The following is a 27,500-nucleotide window of genomic DNA, read 5'->3' on the forward strand; positions in this document are numbered from 1 at the left end:
AATCCCATAGAGAATGCTAACTAAATGCTAACATGTTAAAATCCCATAGAGAATGCTAACTAAATGCTAACATGTTAAAATCCCATAGAGAATGCTAACTAAATGCTAACATGTTAAAATCCCATAGAGAATGGTAACATGTAAAATCCCATAGAGAATGCTAACTAAATGCCAACATGTTAATATCCCATAGAGAATGCTAACTAAATGCTAACATGTTAAAATCCCATAGAGAATGCTAACCAAATGCTAACGAGCGCATAGCGAACATTTTATAAAGTCTCAGACCGAAACTACAGCATTTGCAGGACAGACCTCCCAACTCAAAAGTTATAGAAGTAACAAACAACAAAAATGCTACTCACAGTTTGCTGCACGCACAAAACAAATATTAAACAACAAGAGTCTTGATCAAGGAGGGAATTCTGTGCTGTTACGAAGCGAATGCTTGATTTTGGAAGAAGCTAACCGCTAGATAGCTAAGTAGCTACTAAATTAGCAAACCAAAAAAAAAACATCCCGTGGCTATTTCCAAACACCTCATATACAGTATATATATATTTACATATTAGTCATTTAGCAGACCCTGTTATCCAGAGATACTTATAGGCACCCTTGTAGGCACCAAATATAGGGAATAGGCACCCTATTCCCTATATTGCACACTACTTCTGATTAGGGCCCTATAGGGCTCTGATCAAGTGTAGTGCACACAGTAATAGGGGAGGAGAGTGCCATTTGGGAAGCAGGCACTGTGTTCAATAAATACACGTCCTTTAGTTCCTGTATGTTCTGCAATGTAAAGCCTGAGTCATCCACTTCCTGTATGTTCTGAGTCATCCACTTCCTTTAGTTTCTGTATGTTCTGAGTCATCCACTTCCTTTAGTTCTGCAATGTAAAGCCTGAGTCATCCACTTCCTTTAGTTACTGTATGTTCTGCAATGTAAAGCCTGAGTCATCCACTTCCTTTAGTTCCTGTATGTTCTGCAATGTAAAGCCTGAGTCATCCACTTCCTTTAGTTCCTGAATGTTCTGCAATGTTCCCTAAAGCACAGAGGGTAGAGACAGCAGACAGACACTACCTGGTCCACTACCTTTTCACACAGTAATGTCCCCGGGTGAGTCCTAAAATGGCACCATAGTCCCTATACAGTGCACTCCAAGCCATTTGGGAAGCAGCCTCAGTGTTTGCTGCCAGAACAGTAATTGAAGGGGGTTTGTACCTGCAGAGAGAGAGTCTGAGATGCTCAATGGTCTCTGATGAGATGGGTAGAAGTGGGTTTTTTTTCAACTCTGTCAATCTGCAGCTAATTCTCCAACTCACTTACTGACTGATACACCTGGCTGAGTTAGGCAATCAAAAAGTGGAACCACAGACCCTGGAGGAGGGTCTCAGGCACTGAGAATGACGAGGAGTTAGAATCTAAAAGCTATGCTAAGTTCCAGTCCTGACTTCTCTATGTTTTCTTCTCTAACAAGCTACTGTGTTCAGAATCCCTGATCTTAGAAACACAAAGTTCCCAGTCCTAACTGTGCTCCTCCTATACTATGTAAAGTTCCCAGTCCTAACAATGCCCTAGTAAAGTCCCCAGTCCTAACTGTGCTCCTCCTATACTATGTAAAGTTCCCAGTCCCAACTGTGCTCCTCTTCTGCTATGTGAAGTTCCCAGTCCTAACTGTGCTCCTCCTCTGCTATGTGAAGTTCCCAGTCCTAACTGTGCTCCTCCTCTGCTATGTGAAGTTCCCAGTCCTAACTGTGCTCCTCCTCTGCTATGTAAAGTTCCCAGTCCTAACTGTGCTCCTCCTCTGCTATGTAAAGTTCCCAGTCCTAACTGTGCTCCTCCTCTGCTATGTAAAGTTCCCAGTCCTAACTGTGCTCCTCCTCTGCTATGTGAAGTTCCCAGTCCTAACTGTGCTCCTCCTCTGCTATGTAAAGTTCCCAGTCCCAACTGTGCCCTGTAAAGTTCCCAGTCCTATCTGTGCTCCTCCTATACCATGTAAAGTTCCCAGTCCTAACTGTGCTCCTCCTATACTATGTGAAGTTCCCAGTCCTAACTGTGCCATGTAAAGTTCCCAGTCCTATCTGTGCTCCTCCTATACCATGTAAAGTTCCCAGTCCTATCTGTGCTCCTCCTATACTATGTGAAGTTCCCAGTCCCAACTGTGCTATGTAAAGTTCCCAGTCCTAACTGTGCTCCTCCTCTGCTATGTGAAGTTCCCAGTCCCAACTGTGCTCCTCCTATACTATGTGAAGTTCCCGGTCCTAACTGTGCTCCTCCTATACTATGTGAAGTTCCCAGTCCTAACTGTGCCATGTAAAGTTCCCAGTCCTAACTGTGCTCCTCCTATACTATGTAAAGTTCCCAGTCCCAACTGTGCTATGTGAAGTAGAGGTCGACCGATTAATCGGAATGGCCGATAACTTGAAATCGTCCCTAATTTTTCATAACAATTGGAAATCTCTATTTTTGGGCGCCAATTTTTTGTTATACCTTTATTTAACTACGCAAGTCAGTTAAGAACACATTCTTAACTCAGGAACAGTGGGTTAACTGCCTCGTTCAGGGGCAGAACGACAGATTTTCACCTTGTCAGCTCGGGAGATCCAATCTTGCAACCTTACAGTTAACTAGTCCAACGCAATAATGACCTGCCTCTCTCTCGTTGCACTCCACAAGGAGACTGCCTGTTACACAAATGCAGTAAGCCAAGGTAAGTTGCTAGCTAGCATTAAACTTATCTTATAAAAAACAATCAATCATAATCACTAGTTAACTACACATGGTTGATGATATTACTAGATATTATCTAGCGTGTCCTGCGTTGCATATAATCATACAAGTATCTAAGTATCTGACTGAGCGGTGGTAGGCAGAAGCAGGCGCGTAAACATTCATTCAAACAGCACTTTCTTGCGTTTTGCCAGCAGCTCTTCCTTGTGCGTCAAGCGCTGTTTATAACTTCAAGCCTATCAACTCCCGAGACGAGGCTGGTGTAACCGAAGTGAAATGGCTAGCTAGTTAGCGCGCGCCAACAGTGTTTCAAACGTCACTCGCTCTGAGCCTTCTAGTAGTTGTTCCCCTTGCTCTGCATGGGTTGCTGGTTCGAGCCCAGGGAGGAGCGAGGAGAGGGACGGAAGCTATACTGTTTCACTGGCAATACTAAAGTGCTTATAAGAACATCCAATAGTCAAAGGTTAATGAAATACAAATGGTAGAGGGAAATAGTCCTATAATTCCTATAATAACTACAACCTGAAACTTCTTACCTGGGAATATTGAAGACTCATGTTAAAAAGGAACCACCAGCTTTCATATGTTCTCATGTTCTGAGCAAGGAACTGAAACGTTAGCTTTCTTACATGGCACATATTGCACTTTTACTTTCTTCTCCAACACTTTGTTTTTGCATTATTTAAACCAAATTGAACATGTTTCATTATTTACTTGAGTCTAAATAGATTTTATTGATGTATTATATTAAGTTAAAATAAGTGTTCATTCAGTATTGTTTTAATTGTCATTATTACAAATAAATTAATAAAAATCGTCCGATTAATCGGTATCGGCTTTTTTGGTCCTACAATAGTCGGTATCGAAAAATCATAAATCGGCCGACCTCTAATTAGCATACTAAAACAGAGCTAGTCTTCACACTATGGATTCTAGCAGAATGGAACAGTCAGAGCCTCACAGACAGGATTCAAGGCTGTGATCAACCTTTGGTCTGACACAAGAGTAAGAGATAATGAGAAGAGACAGAGATAACGAGACAAGAGACAGAGATATTGAGAAGAGACAGAGATAATGAGACAAGAGACAGAGATATTGAGAAGAGACAGAGATATTGAGAAGAGACAGAGATAACGAGACAAGAGAGATATTGAGCAGAGACAGAGATATTGAGAAGAGACAGAGATAACGAGACAAGAGACAGAGATATTGAGAAGAGACAGAGATAATGAGACAAGAGACAGAGATATTGAGAAGAGACAGAGATATTGAGAAGAGACAGAGATAACGAGACAAGAGACAGAGATATTGAGAAGAGTAAAGAGATAACGAGACAAGAGATTAAAGTGAAGCGTCTCGTCTGCCTCACAGACTTGTACGTCTGGGATCAATATGACATCCCGTAGACACACAGACGAGGTCACGCGTTTATTATGTAAGTCCAGTCTGCTTTCTGCCGTGCCTCTGATAACACCTACGCAGGACTGGGAGACTAGCTAGCGAACAGTCTTCAGAGACAGGGGAGCAGCACACAGGTCGGCCTGCATTAATGTGGGGGGCTTTCCTCAGACAGACAGAGACAGGAGAATAGCTGCATAGTGAACAAACAGTAATATTTCATAAATCTATTGGAGAGAGGAGGCTGGGCTAGTCTTCCACACAGACACCATGTCTCATGGGTGGAGAGTCAGAAGACTAGAGAGAGGAGGCCGGGCTAGTCTTCCACACAGACACCATGTCTCATGGGTGGAGAGTCAGAAGACTAGAGAGAGGAGGCTGGGCTAGTCTTCACAGACACCATGTCTCATGGGAGGAGAGTCAGAAGACTAGAGAGAGGAGGCTGGGCTAGTCTTTACAGACACCATGTCTCATGGGTGGAGAGTCAGAAGACTAGAGAGAGGAGGCTGGGCTAGTCTTTACAGACACCATGTCTCATGGGTGGAGAGTCAGAAGACTAGAGAGAGGAGGCTGGGCTAGTCTTTACAGACACCATGTCTCATGGGTGGAGAGTCAGAAGACTAGAGAGAGGAGGCCGGGCTAGTCTTCACAGACACCATGTCTCATTGGTGGAGAGTCAGAAGACTAGAGAGAGGAGGCCGGGCTAGTCTTCACAGACACCATGTCTCATGGGTGGAGAGTCAGAAGACTAGAGAGAGGAGGCCGGGCTAGTCTTCACAGACACCATGTCTCATGGGTGGAGAGTCAGAAGACTAGAGAGAGGAGGCCGGGCTAGTCTTCACAGACACCATGTCTCATGGGTGGAGAGTCAGAAGACTAGAGAGAGGAGGCCGGGCTAGTCTTCACAGACACCATGTCTCATGGGAGGAGGGTCAGAAGACTAGAGAGAGGAGGCTGGGCTAGTCTTCAGACACCATGTCTCATGGGTGGAGAGTCAGAAGACTAGAGAGAGGAGGCTGGGCTCGTCTTCACAGACACCATGTCTCATGGATGGAGGGTCAGAAGTCTGACAAGCAAGATGAGAGAGTAATGGCATCCTCCCACACGGTTCTGGGAAAATCTAGAGTAAGGCTAATGAGCAGCATCATCCATAGGGTGGAATCTGGAGCACGGTAGAAGGAGGGAGAATTCCCCTTATTCATGTTGAATAGAGTTCTATAGGGCTGAATCTGGAGCACGGTCGAAGGAGGGAGAATTCCCCTTATTCATGTTGAATAGAGTTCTATAGGGCTGAATCTGGAGCACGGTAGGAGGAGGGAGAATTCCCCTTATTCATGTTGAATAGAGTTCTATAGGGCTGAATCTGGAGCACGGTAGGAGGGAGGGAGAATTCCCCTTATTCATGTTGAATAGAGTTCTATAGGGCTGAATCTGGAGCACGGTCAAAAGTGGACAGGATAGTTTTTCGGCCAACTTTCAAGGGGCTAATGTTGAACAGCCTGGAATCCAAACGGACGTGCTGGTGAAACAGAGTCTATCAGCTTGGATTCCAGGCTAGTCGAACTGTGGAAACCACACTGGGTGGTGTAGAGTCACAACTGTGCAGCAGTAATGTTGTTGTTTGAGGTGGGTAATGGATTGTTTCCCACAGAAGGAGTACATCAATAACATACAACTTAGAATAACAAGATGCATATTCATCTTGTTAAATATAAAATAGGGTTTATGATTTATTCTGTTAAAGACAATCCATTACAAATATGTAAATCAACACTAACAACTTATTATGTGAAAAGAGAGCAACAAAGTCATGAGATGTGCACCCTGGGTAATAACATCACTCCCTATGTCGGTATTTGATTAGTAATCCTGGGAGTAAATTAGCCATAGCAATGAATTCATCTGGCTTCGTAATTGTATTGGAAGGATTTCACGTCCTAGGTAGTGGAGGCATTGGAAGGATTTCACGGGCCTGGTAGTGGAGGCATTGGAAGGATTTCACGGGCCTGGTAGAGGAGGCATTGGAAGGTTTAACAGGCCAGGTAGAGGAGGCATTGGAAGGATTTCACGGGCCTGGTAGAGGAGGCATTGGAAGGTTTAACAGGCCAGGTAGAGGAGGCATTGGAAGGTTTTAACAGGCTAGGTAGAGGTGGCATTGGAAGGTTAACAGGCCTGGTAGAGGAGGCATTGGAAGGTTTTAACAGGCTAGGTAGAGGAGGCATTGGAAGGTTTTAACTGTTCAGGTAGAGGAGGCATTGGAAGGTTTTAACTGTTCAGGTAGAGGAGGCATTGGAAGGTTTAACAGGCTAGGTAGAGGTGGCATTGGAAGGTTAACAGGCTAGGTAGAGGAGGCATTGGAAGGTTTTAACAGGCTAGGTAGAGGAGGCATTGGAAGGTTTTAACAGGCTAGGTAGAGGAGGCATTGGAAGGTTTTAACAGGCTAGGTAGAGGAGGCATTGGAAGGTTTTAACAGGCCAGGTAGAGGAGGCATTGGAAGGTTTTAACAGGCCAGGTAGAGGAGGCATTGGAAGGTTTTAACAGGCCAGGTAGAGGAGGTATTAGAAGGTTTAACAGGCCAGGTAGAGGAGGCATTGGAAGGTTTTAACAGGCTAGGTAGAGGAGGCATTGGAAGGTTTTAACAGGCCAGGTAGAGGAGGTATTAGAAGGTTTAACAGGCCAGGTAGAGGAGGCATTGGAAGGTTTTAACAGGCTAGGTAGAGGAGGCATTGGAAGGTTTTAACAGGCTAGGTAGAGGAGGCATTGGAAGGTTTTAACAGGCCAGGTAGAGGAGGTATTTGAAGGTTTTCACAGGCTAGGAAGAGGAGGCATTGGAACGTTTAACAGGCTAAGTAGAGGAGGCATTGGAAGGTTTTAACAGGCTACGTAGGGGAGGCATTGGACGGTTAACAGGCTAGGTAGAGGAGGCATTGGAAGGTTAACAGGCTAGGTAGAGGAGGCATTGGAAGGTTAATAGGCTAGGTAGAGGAGGCATTGGAGGCCAGGTAGTGGAGGCATTGGAAGGTTAACAGGCTAGGTAGAGGAGGCGTTGGAAGGTTTAACAGGCTAGGTAGAGGAGGCATTGAAAGGTTTTAACAGGCTAGGTAGAGGAGGCATTGGAAGGTTAACAGGCTAGGTAGAGGAGGCATTGGAAGGTTAACAGGCTAGGTAGAGGAGGCATTGGAAGGTTAACAGGCCAGGTAGAGGAGGCATTGGAAGGTTAACAGGCTAGGTAGAGGAGGCATTGGAAGGTTAACAGGCTAGGTAGAGGAGGCATTGGAGGCTAGGTAGAGGAGGCATTGGAAGGTTTTAACAGGCTACGTAGAGGAGGCATTGGAAGGTTAACAGGCTAGGTAGAGGAGGCATTGGAGGCCAGGTAGAGGAGGCATTGGAAGGTTTAACAGGCCAGGTAGAGGAGGCATTGGAAGGGTTAACAGGCTAGGTAGAGGAGGCATTGGAAGGTTAACAGGCCAGGTAGAGGAGGCATTGGAGGCCAGGTAGAGGAGGCATTGGAAGGTTTTAACAGGCTAGGTAGAGGAGGCATTGGAAGCACTATACATATCTGTCATGCTGGTAACCAGGTCTCTACTAAACAGACAGAGACTATATACATCTGTCATGCTGGTAACCAGGTCTCTACTAAACAGACAGAGACTATATATATCTGTCCTGCTGGTAACCAGGTCTCTACTAAACAGACAGAGACTATATATATATATATATATATCTGTCATGCTGGTAACCAGGTCTCTACTAAACAGACAGAGACTATATATATATACACAGTGCCTTGCGAAAGTATTCGGCCCCCTTGAACTTTGCAACCTTTTGCCACATTTCAGGCTTCAAACATAAAGATATAAAACTGTATTTTTTTGTGAAGAATCAACAACAAGTGGGACACAATCATGAAGTGGAACGACATTTATTGGATATTTCAAAAAAACATTAACAAATCAAAAACTGAAAAATTGGACGTGCAAAATTATTCAGCCCCTTTACTTTCAGTGCAGCAAACTCTCTCCAGAAGTTCAGTGAGGATCTCTGAATGATCCAATGTTGACCTAAATGACTAATGATGATAAATACAATCCACCTGTGTGTAATCAAGTCTCCGTATAAATGCACCTGCACTGTGATAGTCTCAGAGGTCCGTCAAAAGCGCAGAGAGCATCATGAAGAACAAGGAACCCACCAGGCAGGTCCGAGATACTGTTGTGAAGAAGTTTAAAGCCGGATTTGGATACAAAAAGATTTCCCAAGCTTTAAACATCCCAAGGAGCACTGTGCAAGCGATAATATTGAAATGGAAGGAGTATCAGACCACTGCAAATCTACCAAGACCTGGCCGTCCCTCTAAACTTTCAGCTCATACAAGGAGAAGACTGATCAGAGATGCAGCCAAGAGGCCCATGATCACTCTGGATGAACTGCAGAGATCTACAGCTGAGGTGGGAGACTCTGTCCATAGGACAACAATCAGTTGTATATTGCACAAATCTGGCCTTTATGGAAGAGTGGCAAGAAGAAAACCATTTCTTAAAGATATCCATAAAAAGTGTTGTTTAAAGTTTGCCACAAGCCACCTGGGAGACACACCAAACACCAATGTGGAAGAAGGTGCTCTGGTCAGATGAAACCAAAATTGAACTTTTTGGCAACATTGCAAAACGTTATGTTTGGCGTAAAAGCAACACAGCTCATCACCCTGAACACACCATCCCCACTGTCAAACATGGTGGTGGCAGCATCATGGTTTGGGCCTGCTTTTCTTCAGCAGGGACAGGAAAGATGGTTAAAATTGATGGGAAGATGGATGGAGCCAAATACAGGACCATTCTGGAAGAAAGAACCTGATGGAGTCTGCAAAAGACCTGAGACTGGGATGGAGATTTGTCTTCCAACAAGACAATGATCCAAAACATAAAGCAAAATCTACAATGGAATGGTTCAAAAATAAACATATCCAGGTGTTAGAATGGCCAAGTCAAAGTCCAGACCTGAATCCAATAGAGAATCTGTGGAAAGAACTGAAAACTGCTGTTCACAAATGCTCTCCATCCAACCTCACTGAGCTCGAGCTGTTTTGCAAGGAGGAATGGGAAAAAATGAGTCTCTCGATGTGCAAAACTGATAGAGACATACCCCAAGCGACATACAGCTGTAATCGCAGCAAAAGGTGGCGCTACAAAGTATTAACTTAAGGGGGCTGAATAATTTTGAAATATGCAATAAATGTCGTTCCACTTCATGATTGTGTCCCACTTGTTGTTGATTCTTCACAAAAAAATACAGTTTTATATCTTTATGTTTGAAGCCTGAAATGTGGCAAAAGGTCTTAAAGTTCAAGGGGGCCGAATACTTTCGCAAGGCACTGTATGTCATGCTGGTAACCATGTCTCTACTAAACAGACAGAGACTATATATATCTGTCATGCTGGTAACCAGGTCTCTAAACAGCAGTGACTGGCCAGAAAGAGGAAGGTGTTTCACACTGTGTGTAGTGTGGGCTGGTGTTACCATTTTCATGCGGACCGGAAATGTAAAAACCTATACTGTGTGTGTGTGTGTGTGTGTGTGTGTGTGTGTGTGTGTGTGTGTGGGTGTGTTGGCAATACTCCCACACAGACACCTCATGAGGCCCTCACTGACAGCGTAGTTTGATAAGGTTAGAGAAGGTCAGGCAGACCGGTCCAGGTAGGCCGGAGACAAGAGGTCTACTTCCGCCTAATGGAAGAGTCTCTACAGGAACTCATCACATAGACAGAACACTATCAAACAGGTTGACATTATGAAGGTGAACATTCAGTTTTAAAAAAGGACACAACTTTGTGTAAAAGGTGAATATTGAAAAAGCTCTGACTGTTATATGTACACTGAGTGGACAAAACATTAGGAACACCTTCTGATATGTGATATGCATTCTATGACTGATATGCATTCCAAGACTGACATGCATTCCAAGACTGACATGCATTCCAAGACTGACATGCATTCCAAGACTGACATGCATTCCAAGACTGACATGCATTCCAAGACTGACATGCATTCCAAGACTGACATGCATTCCAAGACTGACATGCATTCCAAGACTGACATGCATTCCAAGACTGACATGCATTCCAAGACTGACATGCATTCCAAGACTGACATGCATTCTAAGACTGACATGCATTCTAAGACTGACATGCATTCTAAGACTGACATGCATTCTAAGACTGTGCTACGCATTCTAAGACTGTGCTACGCATTCTAAGACTGACATGCATTCTAAGACTGACATGCATTCTAAGACTGACATGCATTCTAAGACTGACATGCATTCTAAGACTGACATGCATTCTAAGACTGACATGCATTCTAAGACTGTGCTACGCATTCTAAGACTGTGCTACGCATTCTAAGACTGACATGCATTCTAAGACTGACATGCATTCTAAGACTGACATGCATTCTAAGACTGACATGCATTCTAAGACCGACATGCATTCTAAGACCGTGCTACGCGTTCTAAGACTGACATGCATTCTAAGACTGACATGCATTCTAAGACTGACATGCATTCTAAGACTGACATGCATTCTAAGACTGACATGCATTCTAAGACTGACATGCATTCTAAGACTGACATGCATTCTAAGACTGACATACATTCTAAGACTGTGCTACGCATTCTAAGACTGTGCTACGCATTCTAAGACTGTGCTACGCATTCTAAGACTGACATGCATTCTAAGACTGACATGCATTCTAAGACTGACATGCATTCTAAGACTGACATGCATTCTAAGACTGACATGCATTCTAAAACTGACATGCATTCTAAGACTGACATGCATTCTAAGACCGTGACATGCATTCTAAGACTGACATGCATTCTAAGACTGACATGCATTCTAAGACTGACATGCATTCTATGACTGACATGCATTCTAAAACTGACATGCATTCTAAGACTGACATGCATTCTAAGACCGTGACATGCATTCTATGACTGACATGCATTCTAAGACTGACATGCATTCTAAGACTGACATGCATTCTAAGACCGTGACATGCATTCTATGATTGACATGCATTCTAAGACTGACATGCATTCTAAGACTGACATGCATTCTAAGACTGACATGCATTCTAAGACTGACATGCATTCTAAGACTGACATGCATTCTAAGACTGACATGCATTCTAAGACTGACATGCATTCTAAGACTGACATGCATTCTAAGACTGACATGCATTCTAAGACTGACATGCATTCTAAGACTGACATGCATTCTATGACTGACATGCATTCTAAAACTGACATGCATTCTAAGACTGACATGCATTCTAAGACTGTGACATGCATTCTATGACTGACATGCATTCTAAGACTGACATGCATTCTAAGACTGACATGCATTCTAAGACTGACATGCATTCTAAGACCGTGACATGCATTCTATGATTGACATGCATTCTAAGACTGACATGCATTCTAAGACTGACATGCATTCTAAGACTGACATGCATTCTAAGACTGACATGCATTCTAAGACTGACATGCATTCTAAGACTGACATGCATTCTAAGACTGTGCTACGCATTCTAAGACTGTGCTACGCATTCTAAGACTGACATGCATTCTAAGACTGACATGCATTCTAAGACTGACATGCATTCTAAGACTGACATGCATTCTAAGACTGACATGCATTCTGCATTCTAAGACTGACATGCATTCTGCATTCTAAGACTGACATGCATTCTGCATTCTAAGACTGACATGCATTCTGCATTCTAAGACTGACATGCATTCTGCATTCTAAGACTGACATGCATTCTAAGACTGACCTGCATTCTAAGACTGACCTGCATTCTAAGACTGACCTGCATTCTAAGACTGACCTGCATTCTAAGACTGACCTGCATTCTAAGACTGACCTGCATTCTAAGACTGACCTGCATTCTAAGACTGACCTGCATTCTAAGACTGACCTGCATTCTAAGACTGACCTGCATTCTAAGACTGACCTGCATTCTAAGACTGACATGCATTCGAAGACTGTGCTATGCAGTCTAAGATACGTGGTTGTTTATCTACCTTAGATGAATGCACTGATTCTACGTCTCTCTGGAGAAGACTGTCTGCTAAATAACCATTGGGGTAATGAAAATAAGAACGACTAGGACAACGACTGGTATAATGACATAGACACACAGTTATGTCCCACCCGACCAGAGGAAGATGACATAGCAGTGGGTCTATGTCCCACCCGACCAGAGGAAGATGACATAGCGGTGGGTCTATGTCCCACCCGACCAGAGGAAGATGACATAGCGGTGGGTCTATGTCTCACCCGACCAGAGGAAGATGACATAGCGGTGAGTCTATGTCCCACCCGACCAGAGGAAGATGACATAGCGGTGGGTCTATGTCTCACCCGACCAGAGGAAGATGACATAGCGGTGGGTCTATGTCTCACCCGACCAGAGGAAGATGACATAGCGGTGGGTCTATGTCCCACCCGACCAGAGGAAGGATGTCTGGTTCAGTAGATAAATATGTACATCTCTGCTCTGTGACGATACCCAGGGTTTCATTCTCACCGTCCTCAACCACAAGAAGCAAGCAGACCATTTCTGATAGTGTTCTGAGAGTAGGCTGCCATACGGATGACTTGTCTTTATGTAGGAGCCAAGCAGACCATTTCTGATAGTGCTCTGTGTGAAAGCAGTCTGTGTGAAAGCAGTCTGTGTGAAAGCAGTCTGTGTGATTGAGCCCAGGGGTTTAAACACTACATGTAAAACAGTCTGTGTGATTGAGCCAGTCTGTGTGATTGAGCCCAGGGGTTTAAACACTACATGTAAACAGCCTGTGTGATTGAGCCAGTCTGTGTGATTGAGCCCAGGGGTTTAAACACTACATGTAAACAGCCTGTGTGATTGAGCCAGTCTGTGTGATTGAGCCCAGGGGTTTAAACACTACATGTAAACAGTCTGTGTGATTGAGCCAGTCTGTGTGATTGAGCCCAGGGGTTTAAACACTACATGTAAACAGCCTGTGTGATTGAGCCCAGGGGTTTAAACACTACATGTAAAACAGCCTGTGTGATTGAGCCCAGGGGTTTAAACACTACATGTAAACAGCCTGTGTGATTGAGCCCAGGGGTTTAAACACTACATGTAAACAGTCTGTGTTATTGAGCCCAGGGGTTTAAACACTACATGTAAACAGTCTGTGTGATTGAGCCCAGGGGTTTAAACACTACATGTAAAACAGCCTGTGTGATTGAGGGGGGGGGGGGGGGGGGGGGAACGGGGGACTCTAGAACTGGAGACTCTAGAACTGGAACAAGGGACTCTAGAACTGGAGACTCTAGAACTGGAACTGGAGACTCTAGAACTGGAACGGGGGACTCTAGAACTGGGCAAAGGGGGGGCTGGGCAGAGGGGGGGCTGGGCAGAGGGGGGGCCGGGCAGAGGGGCTGGGCGGGAGACAACTACTGTTTAGTTAAAGTTAGTATATACTATGTAGTTTCCAGGTCTCCATTGCATCGCGTCACACTGTAGTTGTGAGAGGAGCAAACTACACACTATATACTACACACGATATACTACACACTATATACTACACACGATATACTACACACTATATAGTCACTACTTCTGACCAGGGCCCAGAAGGATTTAATCAAAAGTAGGGTGGTATGTAGGGGATAGGAAGCAATTTGGGACACTAGAACAGGGGACTCTAGAACTGGAGACTCTAGAACTGGAACTGGAGACTCTAGAACTGGAACGGGGGAATCTAGAACTGGAACTGGAGACTCTAGAACTGGAACTGGAGACTCTAGAACTGGAGACTCTAGAACTGGAGACTCTAGAACTGGAGACTCTAGAACTGGAGACTCTAGAACTGGAGACTCTAGAACTGGAGACTCTAGAACTGGAGACTCTAGAACTGGAGACTCTAGAACTGGAGACTCTAGAACGGGAGACTCTGGCACGGGAGACTCTGGCACGGGAGACTCTGGCACGGGAGACTCTGGCACGGGAGAATCTAGAACTGGAGACTCTAGAACTGGAGACTCTAGAACTGGAGACTCTAGAACTGGAGACTCTAGAACTGGAGACTCTAGAACTGGAGACTCTAGAACGGGGGACTCTAGAACGGGGGACTCTAGAACGGGGGACTCTAGAACGGGGGACTCTAGAACGGGGCTCTAGAACGGGCACGGGGGACTCTAGAACTGGCACGGGAGACTCTAGAACTGGAGACTCTAGAACTGGAGACTCTAGAACTGGAGACTCTAGAACTGGAGACTCTAGAACTGGAGACTCTAGAACTGGAGACTCTAGAACTGGAGACTCTAGAACTGGAGACTCTAGAACTGGAGACTCTAGAACTGGAGACTCTAGAACGGGGGACTCTAGAACGGGGGACTCTAGAACGGGGGACTCTAGAACGGGGGACTCTAGAACGGGGGACTCTAGAACGGGGGACTCTAGAACGGGGGACTCTAGAACGGGGGACTCTAGAACGGGGGACTCTAGAACGGGGGACTCTAGAACGGGGGACTCTAGAACGGGGGACTCTAGAACGGGGGACTCTAGAACGGGGGACTCTAGAACGGGGGACTCTAGAACGGGGGACTCTAGAACGGGGGACTCTAGAACTGGGGACGGGGGACTCTAGAACTGGCACGGGGGACTCTAGAACTGGCACGGGGGACTCTAGAACTGGCACGGGGGACTCTAGAACTGGCACGGGGGACTCTAGAACTGGCACGGGGGACTCTAGAACTGGCACGGGGGACTCTAGAACTGGCACGGGGGACTCTAGAACTGGCACGGGGGACTCTAGAACTGGCACGGGGGACTCTAGAACTGGCACGGGGGACTCTAGAACTGGCACGGGGGACTCTAGAACTGGCACGGGGGACTCTAGAACTGGCACGGGGGACTCTAGAACTGGCACGGGGGACTCTAGAACTGGCACGGGGGACTCTAGAACTGGCACGGGGGACTCTAGAACTGGCACGGGGGACTCTAGAACTGGCACGGGGGACTCTAGAACTGGCACGGGGGACTCTAGAACTGGCACGGGGGACTCTAGAACTGGCACGGGGGACTCTAGAACTGGAACGGGGGACTCTAGAACTGGAACGGGGGACTCTAGAACTGGAGACTCTAGAACTGGAACGGGGGACTCTAGAACTGGAGACTCCAGAACTGGAACGGGGGACTCTATAACTAAGTGCAGCTGGAGAGGTCCCACATGGGGGAAGGAACCACACCAACTACAGGAAGTGGCATTTCCTTCTCTGGCTGATTCTGGTAACATTATAGGACTACAGCTGACAGGAGACAAACAGCCTCTCTCCTCACCACAACATTACAGGACTACAGCTGAGAGGAGACAAACAACCTCCCTCCTCACCACAACATTTCAGGTCAACAGCTGAGAGTCAGGAGGACAAACAACCTCCCTCCTCACCACAACATTACAGGACTACAGCTGAGAGTCAGGAGGACAAACAGCCTCTCTCCTCACCACAACATTACAGGACTACAGCTGAGAGTCAGGAGGACAAACAGCCTCTCTCCTCACCACAACATTACAGGACTACAGCTGAAAGGAGGACAAACGGCCTCCCTCCTCGCCATTACCTACATGTCTAGTTAGACTGATGAAGTGTGTAATTTGTATAGTTAAGGAGTAATTGATTTGTCTGACAAACCCAAACCAGACTCCTCAGGACAGACCACATCTAAACGAGTGTTATGAATGTTGGTTATTAGGCTGTTAGTTGTTGGAAGTTGTTTTATTTAGTGATCTGTTGTGCCACGGTCTGAAGATAAGAGGAGCCAAGGCTGCACTCAACAGCCTGACTAACACAAACACAGCTTCCTCAAGATCACACAACTTTATTTAGATATATTTATTTATAAAGACGGCCTACCCGGACCAAACCTAGATGGCGCTGGGACAATTGTGTGCCTCCCTAAGGCGGAATCGAACCAGGGTCTGTAGTGACACTTCTGGCACCAAGATGCAGTTCCTTAGACAGCTGTGATACAGCCTGGAATCGAACCAGGGTCTGTAGTGACACCTCTGGCAATTAGATGCAGTGTCTTAGACGGCTGCGCCACTCTGGGGTCTAACGGTCTAACGGTCCAGCTGTTTGATAACAGAACTGTAGCTGTTACTGAAGAACAATACACAGGGTTTATACAGATCATTTCAAGGAGCCAAATGAACGTAAACTTTGTTTTATTACCGATTTGTTTCTGTTGAACAGAGTTGTCCTGCCGCTGGCCAGCGTAGAACTACACAGAGGAACAGAGTTGTCCTGGCCAGTGTGGAACTACACAGAGGAACAGAGTTGTCCTGGACAGTGTAGAACTACACAGAGGAACAGAGTTGTCCTGCTGCTGGACAGTGTAGAACTACACAGAGGAACAGAGTTGTCCTGCTGCTGGACAGTGTAGAACTACACAGAGGAACAGAGTTGTCCTGGACAGTGTAGAACTACACAGAGGAACATAGTTGTCCTGGCCAGTGTAGAACTACACAGAGGAACAGAGTTGGACAGTGTAGAACTACACAGATGAGCAGAGTTGTCCTGGACAGTGTAGAACTACACAGAGGAACAGAGTTGTCCTGGCCAGTGTGGAACGACACAGAGGAACAGAGTTGTCCTGCTGCTGGACAGTGTAGAACTACACAGAGGAACAGAGTTGTCCTGGACAGTGTAGAACTACACAGAGGAACAGAGTTGTCCTGGACAGCGTAGAACTACACAGAGGAACAGAGTTGTCCTATCGCTGGCCAGCGTAGAACTACACAGAGGAACAGAGTTGTCCTGGATAGTGTAGAACTACACAGAGGAACAGAGTTGTCCTGGACAGTGTAGAACTACACAGAGGAACTGAGTTGGACAGTGTAGAACTACACAGAGGAACAGAGTTGTCCTGGACAGAGTAGAACTACACAGAGGAACAGAGTTGTCCTGGACAGTGTAGAACTACACAGAGGAACAGAGTTGTCCTGGACAGTGTAGAACTACACAGAGGAACATAGTTGGACAGTGTAGAACTACACAGAGGAACAGAGTTGGACAGTGTAGAACTACACAGAGGAACAGAGTTGTCCTGGACAGTGTAGAACTACAAAGAGGAACAGAGTTGTCCTGGCCAGTGTAGAACTACACAGAGGAACAGAGTTGTCCTGGCGGTGGACAGCGTAGAACTACACAGAGGAACTGAGTTGGACAGTGTAGAACTACACAGAGGAACAGAGTTGTCCTGGACAGAGTAGAACTACACAGAGGAACAGAGTTGTCCTGGACAGTGTAGAACTACACAGAGGAACAGAGTTGTCCTGGACAGTGTAGAACTACACAGAGGAACATAGTTGGACAGTGTAGAACTACACAGAGGAACAGAGTTGGACAGTGTAGAACTACACAGAGGAACAGAGTTGTCCTGGACAGTGTAGAACTACAAAGAGGAACAGAGTTGTCCTGGCCAGTGTAGAACTACACAGAGGAACAGAGGTGTCCTGCTGCTGGACAGTGTAGAACTACACAGAGGAACAGAGGTGTCCTGGACAGTGTAGAACTACACAGAGGAACAGAGTTGTCCTGGCGGTGGACAGCGTAGAACCACAGAGGAACAGAGTTGTCCTGCCTCTGGACAGTGTAGAACTGTTCTGTAGGGATGTGTGTAACAGGGTAGAACTGTTCTGTAGGGATGTGTGTACTGTTCTGTAGGGATGTGTGTACTGTTCTGTAGGGATGTGTGTAACAGTGTAGAACTGTTCTGTAGGGATGTGTAACAATGTAGAACTGTTCTGTAGGGATGTGTAACAGTGTAGAACTGTTCTGTAGGGATGTGTGTAACAGGGTAGAACTGTTCTGTAGGGATGTGTGTAACAGGGTAGAACTGTTCTGTAGGGATGTGTGTACTGTTCTGTAGGGATGTGTGTAACAGTGTAGAACTGTTCTGTAGGGATGTGTGTACTATTCTGTAGGGATGTGTGTACTATTCTGTAGGGATGTGTGTACTGTTCTGTAGGGATGTGTGTACTGTTCTGTAGGGATGTGTGTACTGTTCTGTAGGGATGTGTGTACTGTTCTGTAGGGATGTGTGTAACAGGGTAGAACTGTTCTGTAGGGATGTGTGTAACAGGGTAGAACTGTTCTGTAGGGATGTGTGTAACAGGGTAGAACTGTTCTGTAGGGATGTGTGTACTGTTCTGTAGAGATGTGTGTAACAGGGTAGAACTGTTCTGTAGGGATGTGTGTAGCTCCTATACCATTTCTCCAGACATGTTGAACCACAGAGTATCACTGTTTCTCAACAGGATTCCTGTCCTCTCCATCTGCATCTCCTTTCTAGACTTTTAAAGAATCAGATAGTATTTTTTTACAACACTTCCTGTATGATCATCAAAAGGGGATTTCAAATTACTTCATCACATGATGGACGAGGAAACGTCATGCAGGAAAACAATGACCCCCCCGCCCCCCCTCTAGCCTTGAGAAAGAAAGCTGTATTTAAAACTACTACCTCCGATTCCATCTGATCTCCTGCAGGGTTTGTTGACGTTCTAAGAACAAAAGGAAGTGTGTCGTGGAATTAACTCGGGGTCGGCAAAACATTTATTTGAATGAACGTTCCACTCTTTGATCATTAGATTGGCTCACACGTCGTTATTCTTTGCCAACAAAAAAAGCAGGTCAGAGCCGGACATTCATCCATCCCTCCTCTGAAACTGTGAAAGAGATACAAATATGACTCATTGGTTGGTAAGGGCCACCGTTCATGTTAACCTGCGCAGTGTAACGTTAGAAGGAGATCATGATGGAGAGATTGTGACGGTGCGTCTCTGATTGGTCGATGAGCTCATCAGCATTAACAGAAGGGACGTTCTAAAACATTCTACTGTGGAATTCAAGACATTCAAGGAAGTTCGGGCTTCTGGCCTCAAGGTAGGTGATGATTCACATGAAGAAGAGACCGTATGAGGGGAAATAAAGATGTTTTCAGCCTCCGTCTGTTGTGAGATCAGACGCTGTGTATTTCTCAGAGTAAAGGGATGAGATCTCCACACGACACAAACTAAACATCTAAAGCTTTTATCCGAGATGTTGCTTATCCCAGATGTTTCTTATCCCAGATGTTTCTTATCCCAGATGTTTCTTATCCAAGATAATATGTTTCTTATCCAAGATGTTTCTTATCCAAGATGTTTCTTATCCAAGATGTTTCTTATCCAAGATAAACTAAAAGGTTTCCTCAGTCTCAGTCAAGGAAATGCAACTCTCCCAAAGACATCCACCTAGTTAGTTTGAATTGTCGGTGAGGAACAGTAGTCGGTGGAGTATTAAAAGTGCAATGACAAAGCTGTGACAAGAGGAAACCCAACGCCATGGAAACCAGGTGGTGGTAGACTGTAGCTTTGGTTGCCCTGAGCAACAAGGGAAGGGACCTGCTGAGGACAAGTCCTCCCTGCAGAAAGGAACGCGCTGAGGTCACATCCTTCCTGCAGGAAGGGACACGGTGAGCTCAAGTCCTCCCTGCAGGAAGGGACAAAGTGAGGTCACATCCTCCCTGCAGGAAGGAACACGCTGAGGTCACATCCTCCCTGCAGGAAGGGACACAGTGAGGTCACATCCTCCCTGCAGGAAGGGACACAGTGAGCTCAAGTCCTTCCTGCAGGAAGGGACACAGTGAGCTCAAGTCCTTCCTGCAGGAAGGGACACAGTGAGCTCAAGTCCTCCCTGCAGGAAGGGACAAAGTGAGCTCAAGTCCCTCCTACAGGAAGGGACACAGTGAGCTCAAGTCCTTCCTGCAGGAAGGGACATAGTGAGCTCAAGTCCTCCCTACAGGAAGGGACAAAGTGAGCTCAAGTCCTCCCTGCAGGAAGGGACAAAGTGAGCTCAAGTCCTCCCTGCAGGAAGGAGCACAGTGAGCTCAAGTCCCTCCTACAGGAAGGGAACTAAACGTTCTATAACAGCAGACACAATGCAACACTATATGGGAAGCAGTGTTTTACTGTACTGACGACAGCCCTTCATGGTTTAACCATCTCCCCACTTCCTCAATCTACCTGAGACTATAATAATGGGGAACCTTGATAAAGGGTGAGACACACAGCCGACAGCGACAACGGGCCCTGTAATTCACATGACACTGGTCTCATTACTGTAGAAGTGTTCCTGTGGATAGGGGCCACAGTAATGTAAGGTGAGAACCAAAACACACATGACACTGGTCTCATTACTGTACAAGTGTTCCTGTGGATAGGGGCCACAGTAATGTAAGGTGAGAACCAAAACACACATGACACTGGTCTCATTACTGTAGAAGTGTTCCTGTGGATAGGGGCCACAGTAATGTAAGGTGAGAACCAAAACACACATGACACTGGTCTCATTACTGGAGAAGTGTTCCTGTGGATAGGGGCCACAGTAATGTAAGGTGAGAACCAAAACGCACATGACACTGGTCTCATTACTGTAGAAGTGTTCCTGTGGATAGGGGCCACAGTAATGTAAGGTGAGAACCAAAACGCACACGTCACTGTTGAATTGTACACGGATGGTAAATCAGTCATTTATAGTATGTTTCGGTATGTCTGCTCCTTTAAACCAACCAGACCAGAGAGGAAGAGGTGAAGCAAGAGGGCCGACTCCTCCCCTGTCGGTCAGAGAATAAAGAGTGAAACAGACCAAGTGGTTTTGAATGGAGGTCAATGAGAAAGTCTTGAATTCAGTCAACATAAAATTACAAAAGATATTATAAGTGAGGCTTATTCGACTAAATAGAAGTTTCACTTTTTGATTTACAACTAAGTTCAATAAAACGTATTATATATGGGTGAATTCAGTGTTAACGTCTGGATTCCTTGATTCCGTCTGCATTTTCCCGCAATGCGGATTTTATAGGGCCCTAAGTCTTCTCTGATCTCCCTGACTCATCAGAAGGCCTTGTTGAGTCTTCGCTGATCTCCCTGACTCTACAGAAGGCCTTGTTGAGTCTTCTCTGATCTCCCTGACTCATCAGAAAGCCTTGTTGAATCTTCTCTGATCTCCCTGACTCATCAGAAGGCCTTGTTGAGTCTTCTCTGAACTCCCTGACTCATCAGAAGGCCTTGTTGAGTCTTCTCTGATCTCCCTGACTCATCAGAAGGCCTTGTTGAGTGTTCTCTGATCTCCCTGACTCATCAGAAGGCCTTGTTGAGTCTTCTCTGATCTCGTTGACTCATCAGAAGGCCTTGTTGAGTCTTCTCTGATCTCCCTGACTCATCAGAAGGCCTTGTTGAGTCTTCTCTGATCTCCCTGACTCATCAGAAGGCCTTGTTGAGTGTTCTCTGATCTCCCTGACTCATCAGAAGGCCTTGTTGAGTATTTTCTTAAAATCAGTTGAAACAAAGTCTTAACTACAGTGTAGTATATTTACTGAATCATTATGCAATGACCAAGAGTTTAGACTATGTAGCCTGTACCAGCTTATGTAGCCTGTACCAGCTTATGTAGCCTGTACCAGCTTATGTAGCCTGTACCAGCTTATGTAGCCTGTACCAGCTTATGTAGCCTGTACCAGCTTATGTAGCCTGTACCAGCTTATGTAGCCTGTACCAGCTTATGTAGCCTATACCAGTTTATGTAGCCTGTACCAGCTTATGTAGCCTGTACCAGCTTATGTAGCCTGTTCCAGCTTATGTAGCCTGTACCAGCTTATGTAGCCAGTATCAGTTTATGTAGCCTGTACCAGCTTATGTAGCCTGTACTAGCTTATGTAGCCTAGGCATAACAACAACGTTACTGTATTCTGTTTTATACACTGTTACAGTGTATATTGCTGGCAGCACCTCTTCACCAAATCAAATTCCGGGTTAAATGTACTTGGAGAATAACAATGTGTTATACCTAATTATTTCCAATACACCAGAGTGAGAGTGAATATGGCCACTACAATGAATGACTCCAGCCAGGCCAAAACCTAACTCAGTTACTGGCCTGATGGTGAGACAGAACAGGACGTCCGACAGCGGGCGGCCAAACCCCCGGTCATACCGCCCAGGAGATCATGTGTCAATCAACACGGAGCTATTCAACTTCAAGACGCGCTATAAATGTATCCAGTTTGAGTTGTGTCCACATTTCAAAAACTGAACTCAAACAGAAAACAGAAGCCCTAAGGGCTCCTGTTGCCAGATCTACTTTGAATAAATCACATAAAGGACTTGGGAAAGAGTAGCCTGCACTATTCCAAACCAAACACATTGAAAACATATGAGGCATCACAATTACACCAAGTCCATTCTGTTCACCAGTAACTTTAGCTCGTATGTTGAACCATGTAACAATAAACGGTACAAAGTTCCAACCGCGTCCTGTACCGTCCACGATGTGGCAGGCCCCGACTCCACAGGAAACAGTGTTGCAAACTAGGCGCGCCTCTGACAATTCCCGGTGTTGACCGCAGTCCGCTCACAAAGACAGGGATTCCTCGCTGTGCCTTTATGCAAACCAGTTGGCAAAACCAGTTGCTGATAGCACAAGATTTTATCTAACTTTTGCATTCCTACATTCAGGCAAATGTGTTGCAAAGAAATCAAGTCAGGCCTTTAGGAATATTGTGTGAATCTCGGCGTAGCAGCGCTGTATCCTAAAATAATTACAATTATTCCCAAACTTGTGCCTTCGGATGCAGAGTAGGAACGACAAGCTACCCAGCGAGACTAGACAGAGAAAACGTGCAAGTTTATTAGACTCACCAACTCCGTACTTCTCCTTCTTCGTAGGCACCCAGCGAGACATTATTCATTTAAAAACTCCCCCCGTGTTGAGGTTGGGTTTGTTTCAATAGTTCCAGATCAGACTGTAGAGTTTTCTGTACTTTAGAGTTCTCAGTGTCGGTGAATAGAATCACGTCGAGCGGCCATTTTCCCCCAGTGACAGTCAGCCTGGACAGGACGCTCCACAAGGGGGTGGAAATTAACACAAAACACTTCGATCATCAAGCATGGACGTCGTTAGGCTAAGAAACTGGAAATAGATTTTAATATAGAACAAATAGATACCGGGCCTATATAGCAAACTATTACTTAATCTATGACTTTATTAAAGGTAACTGTACAGAATGATATGTGAAAGGGTCTCAAAACAATGTCAGGATGCAACTATTCATGCAACACTTGTGATTATATCAATTCTAGACAAAACTGTAATCTTCTGTTACTGTATCATTCTGTATCATACTGAATTAATCCTTCTCCCAAATTAGTTTACTAGTATTTGCGTTTAATGGTTGGCCAATGAATTTAACTTTGAATGTGAAAATATATCGACTAAGCACATAATGATGTGATTTACACTATGGTGCAAAAGTTTGGTGGTCACTTAGAAATGTCCTTGTTTTTGAAAGAAAAGCACATTTTTGTCCATTAAAATAACATCAAATTGATCAGAAATACAGTGTAGACATTGTTAATGTTGTAAATGACTATTGTAGCTGGAAACGGCAGATTTTTTATGGAATATCTACATAGGCGTACAGAGGCCCATTTTCAACAACCACCACTCCTGTGTTCCAATGGCACGTTGTGTCAGCTAATCCAAGTTTATCATTTTAAAAGGGTAATTGATCATTAGAAAACCATTTTGCAATTATGTTAGCACAGCTGAAAACTGTTGTGCTGATTAAAGAAGCAATAAAACTGGCCTTCTTTAGACGAGTTGAGTATCTGATGCATCAGCATTTGTGGGTTTATATTTTATATTTTGATGTGTTTAACACTTTTTTGTTTACTACATTATTCCATATGTGTTATTTCATAGTTTTTGATGTCTTCACTATTATTTTACAATTTAGAAAAGAGTAAAAATAAAGAAAAACCCTTGAATGAGTAGGTGTTCTAGAACCCTGGAATGAGTAGGTGTTCTAGAACCCTGGAATGAGTAGGTGTTCTAGAACCCTGGAATGAGTAGGTGTTCTAGAACCCTGGAATGAGTAGGTGTTCTAGAATGCTTAACCCGTACTGTATAGGGAGACAGTGCTTATAATATTTAGCAATATATCGCTTTCAGTATCCAGTATATTTTTCACTAGATGATCATTCAAAATGGTTCTTTTGCAGTAAAATAAATTATTTTAAAAAACGTTAAAAAAACCAATAGCCTACACAAAACTTTAAAAAGGAAATTGACTAAACTTTCAACTTTAAGCCTACAAGACCACTGCACAGTTAAATCTTAAGTGGCATGGCACCGCCGCCATCTTAAATGAAGGTTAAATAAAATAAATATCTATATTTTTTAAAAAGTGCGTTACACCCTGTCTGTTCCAGACCGTGAAGCAGACTGCATTACATACACAAGGTTCTGTACTATCTCTCTCTCCCTTGACATTACCATCTGGTCTAATAACAAAAGTGGACTCATACACACCTGTAGGCGAGGACGCCGTTTAGCAGAGCGTGGGAAAACAGTTGATCAGAACCAGGAAGTTACCTTGAATTTGAAAAGGTTTATTAGACTGAGGACCTAAACAACTAAATACGATGTGTGTTTTCGTGTTTCCCGCTGAGTTGTAAGTGAGCCAGAAACGTATAGACCTAAACCTGTAACAAATGCCGATAAAACGCTGAAAACAAAACGGGCCTTGGGTTGTCTCTATGGGGTCTCTTGTGATGTCATTATGGGGTATTGTGATGTCATTATGGGGTATTGTGATGTCCTTATGGGGTAGGATCATTTACCACAAGAATACAGACAGATAAACAAATGGTTATATATGGACAGGAATGTTTTTGTCAGTGAGTGTGGAATTATTGGAGGAGAAAAAGCACATTTATATATTTTATTTAACTAGGCACATCAGTTAAGAACAAATTCTTATTTTCAATGACAGCCTAGGAACTGTTCAGGGGCAGAACAACAGATTTGTACTTTGTCAGCTCAGGGGTTTGAACTTGCAACCTTCCGGTTACTAGTCCAATGCTCTAACCACTAGGCTACCCTGCCACCCCGTGAAGGTAAAGGGGAAAAACAGACACAAAAAGGAATTGCGTTCAGAGTAGCTGGACGCCAAAGTGTAGCTCCCATGTATCCTGGCTGATCTTCATAGTTCAAGGTCAACTGATTCTAGTCTTTCCCACCATGTTCATTCTCTATGCGTGTCTGCAACCACCTCAGAGAGCCCAGACTGTTGATAAGCCTAGGCCTACATGACATTTTAAACCAGCAGATTAAGACAGATCCCAACGGGAACACCCGAAAACTGTTCTTTCTTTCTTTCTTTCTTTCCTTCTTTTCAAATGGGAATATAGACTACCAGTGAGATAAGCCTATAACGTTTCTGATTGCCCTTTTCTGTGAATAAATCACCTTCTCAAAGGTACATTTCAATATCAGCAAGGTGTTCCTCTCTGTCTCTCTCTCTCTCTCTCTTGCTCTCTCTCTCGCTCTCTCTCTCTCTCCCTCTCTCTTACACTCTCTCTCTCTCTCTTACTCTCTCTCTCTTACTCTCTCTCTTACTCTCTCTCTCTCTCTCTCTCTCTCTCTCTCTATCTCTCTCTTTCTCTCTCTCTCTCTCTCTCTCTCTATCTCTCTCTCACTCTCTCTTACTCTCTCTCTCTCTCTTACTCTCCCTCTCTCTCTCTCTCTCTTACTCTCTCTCTCTCTCTCTTCTTACTCTCTCTCTCTTCTTACTCTCTCTCTCTCTCTCTCTCTTACTCTCTGTCTCTGTCTCTCTCTCTCTCTCTCTCTCTCCCCCTTCCCTTCTCTCTCTCTCTCTTTAAATTCAATTCAAGGGGCTTTACTGGCATGGGAAGACATGTTTACGTTGCCAAAGCAAGTGAAATGGATAATCAAAAGTGAAATAAACAATAAAAAGTGAACAGTAAATATTACACTCACACAAGTTCCCAAAGAATAAAGACATTTCAAATGTCGTATTATGTATATATACAGTGTTGTAGTAATGTGCAAATAGTTAAAGTACCTTTTCTTGTGGCAACAGGTCACACATCTTGCTGCTGTGATGTCACACTGTGGAATTTCACCCAGTAGATATGGGAGGTTCTCACAATTGGGTCTGTACATAGTCAAAGATTTCCTTAAGTTTGGGTCAGTCACAGTGGTCAGGTACTCTGCCGCTGTGTACTCTCTGTGTAGGGCCAAATAGCATTCTAGTTTGCTCTGGGTTTTTGTTAATTCTTTCCAATGTGACAAGTAATTATCTTTCTGTTTTCTCATGATTTGTTTGGGTCTAATTATGTTGCTGTCCTGAGGCTCTGTGGGGTCTGTTTGTGTTTGTGAACAGAGCCCCAGGACCAGCTTGCTTAGGGGACTCTTCTCCAGGTTCATCTCTCTGTAGGTGATGGCTTTGTTATGGAAGGTTTGGGAATCGCTTCCTTTTAGGTGGTTGTAGAATTTAACAGCTCTTTTCTGGATTTTGATAATTAGTAGTTATCGGCCTAATTCTGCTCTGCATGCATTATTTGGTGGTCTACGTTGTACACGGAGGATATTTTATCAGAATTCTGCATGCAGTCTCGATTTGGTGTTTGTCCCATTTTGTGAATTATTGGTTGGTGAGCGGACCCCAGACCTCACAACCATAAAGGGCAATGGGTTCTATAACTGATTCAAGTATTTTTAGCCAGATTCAAATTATTATATCAAATTTTATGTTCCTTTCGATGGCATAGAATGTCTCTCCCCACCCCTCCTCCCCCCTCTCTCTCTTCCCACCCATCTCTCGCCCCCCTCCTGTCCCCTTGTCTGTGTCCCTTGCTCCAAACCCTCCTAATAATGAGCAGATAAACCCTGATGTTTAGAATGTTAGGAGTGGTGGAATGTTGATCACAGATAAACCCTGATGTTTAGAATGTTTGGAGTGATGGAATGTTGATCACAGTTAAACCCTGATGTTTAGAATGTTAGGAGGGGAGGAATGTTGATCACAGATAAACCCTGATGTTTAGAATGTTAGGAGTGTTGGAATGTTGATCACAGATAAACCCTGATGTTTAGAATGTTAGGAGTGGTGGAATGATGATCACAGATAAACCCTGATGTTTAGAATGTTAGGAGTGGTGGGATGTTGATCACAGATAAACCCTGATGTTTAGAATGTTTGGAGTGGTGGAATGTTGATCACAGATAAACCCTGATGTTTAGAATGTTTGTAGTGGTGGAATGTTGATCACAGATAAACCCTGATGTTTAGAATGTTAGGAGTGGTGGAATGTTGATCACAGATAAACCCTGATGTTTAGAATGTTAGGAGTGGTGGAATGTTGATCACAGATAAACCCTGATGTTTAGAATGTTAGGAGTGGTGGAATGTTGATCACAGATAAACCCTGA

At 44.5% G+C, this 27,500-nt stretch overlaps 1 protein-coding gene across 5 annotated transcripts in view; it reads right to left on the reverse strand.

The window, feature by feature from the left end:
• LOC110514830 (dedicator of cytokinesis protein 1) overlaps window positions 1-23,117 on the reverse strand; it is a 611,880-nt gene extending 588,763 nt beyond the window's left edge. For 4 of the 5 annotated variants that reach the window (XM_090217795.1, XM_090217797.1, XM_090217798.1 and 1 more), the window contains exon 1: window positions 22,904-23,105. In XM_090217795.1, the coding sequence (XP_090073921.1) occupies window positions 22,904-22,946 (43 nt within the window). In that variant the 5' untranslated portion in view covers window positions 22,947-23,105. Of the gene's footprint in view, window positions 1-22,903 lie in introns of all 5 variants that reach the window. The other variant, XM_090217799.1, reaches the window with a different exon arrangement.
• Window positions 23,118-27,500: the final 4,383 nt, after the last annotated feature.

Source organism: Oncorhynchus mykiss, chromosome 23, assembly GCF_057628025.1.
Source record: "Oncorhynchus mykiss isolate SJ-2025 chromosome 23, ASM5762802v1, whole genome shotgun sequence".
Taxonomy (NCBI): domain Eukaryota; kingdom Metazoa; phylum Chordata; class Actinopteri; order Salmoniformes; family Salmonidae; genus Oncorhynchus; species Oncorhynchus mykiss.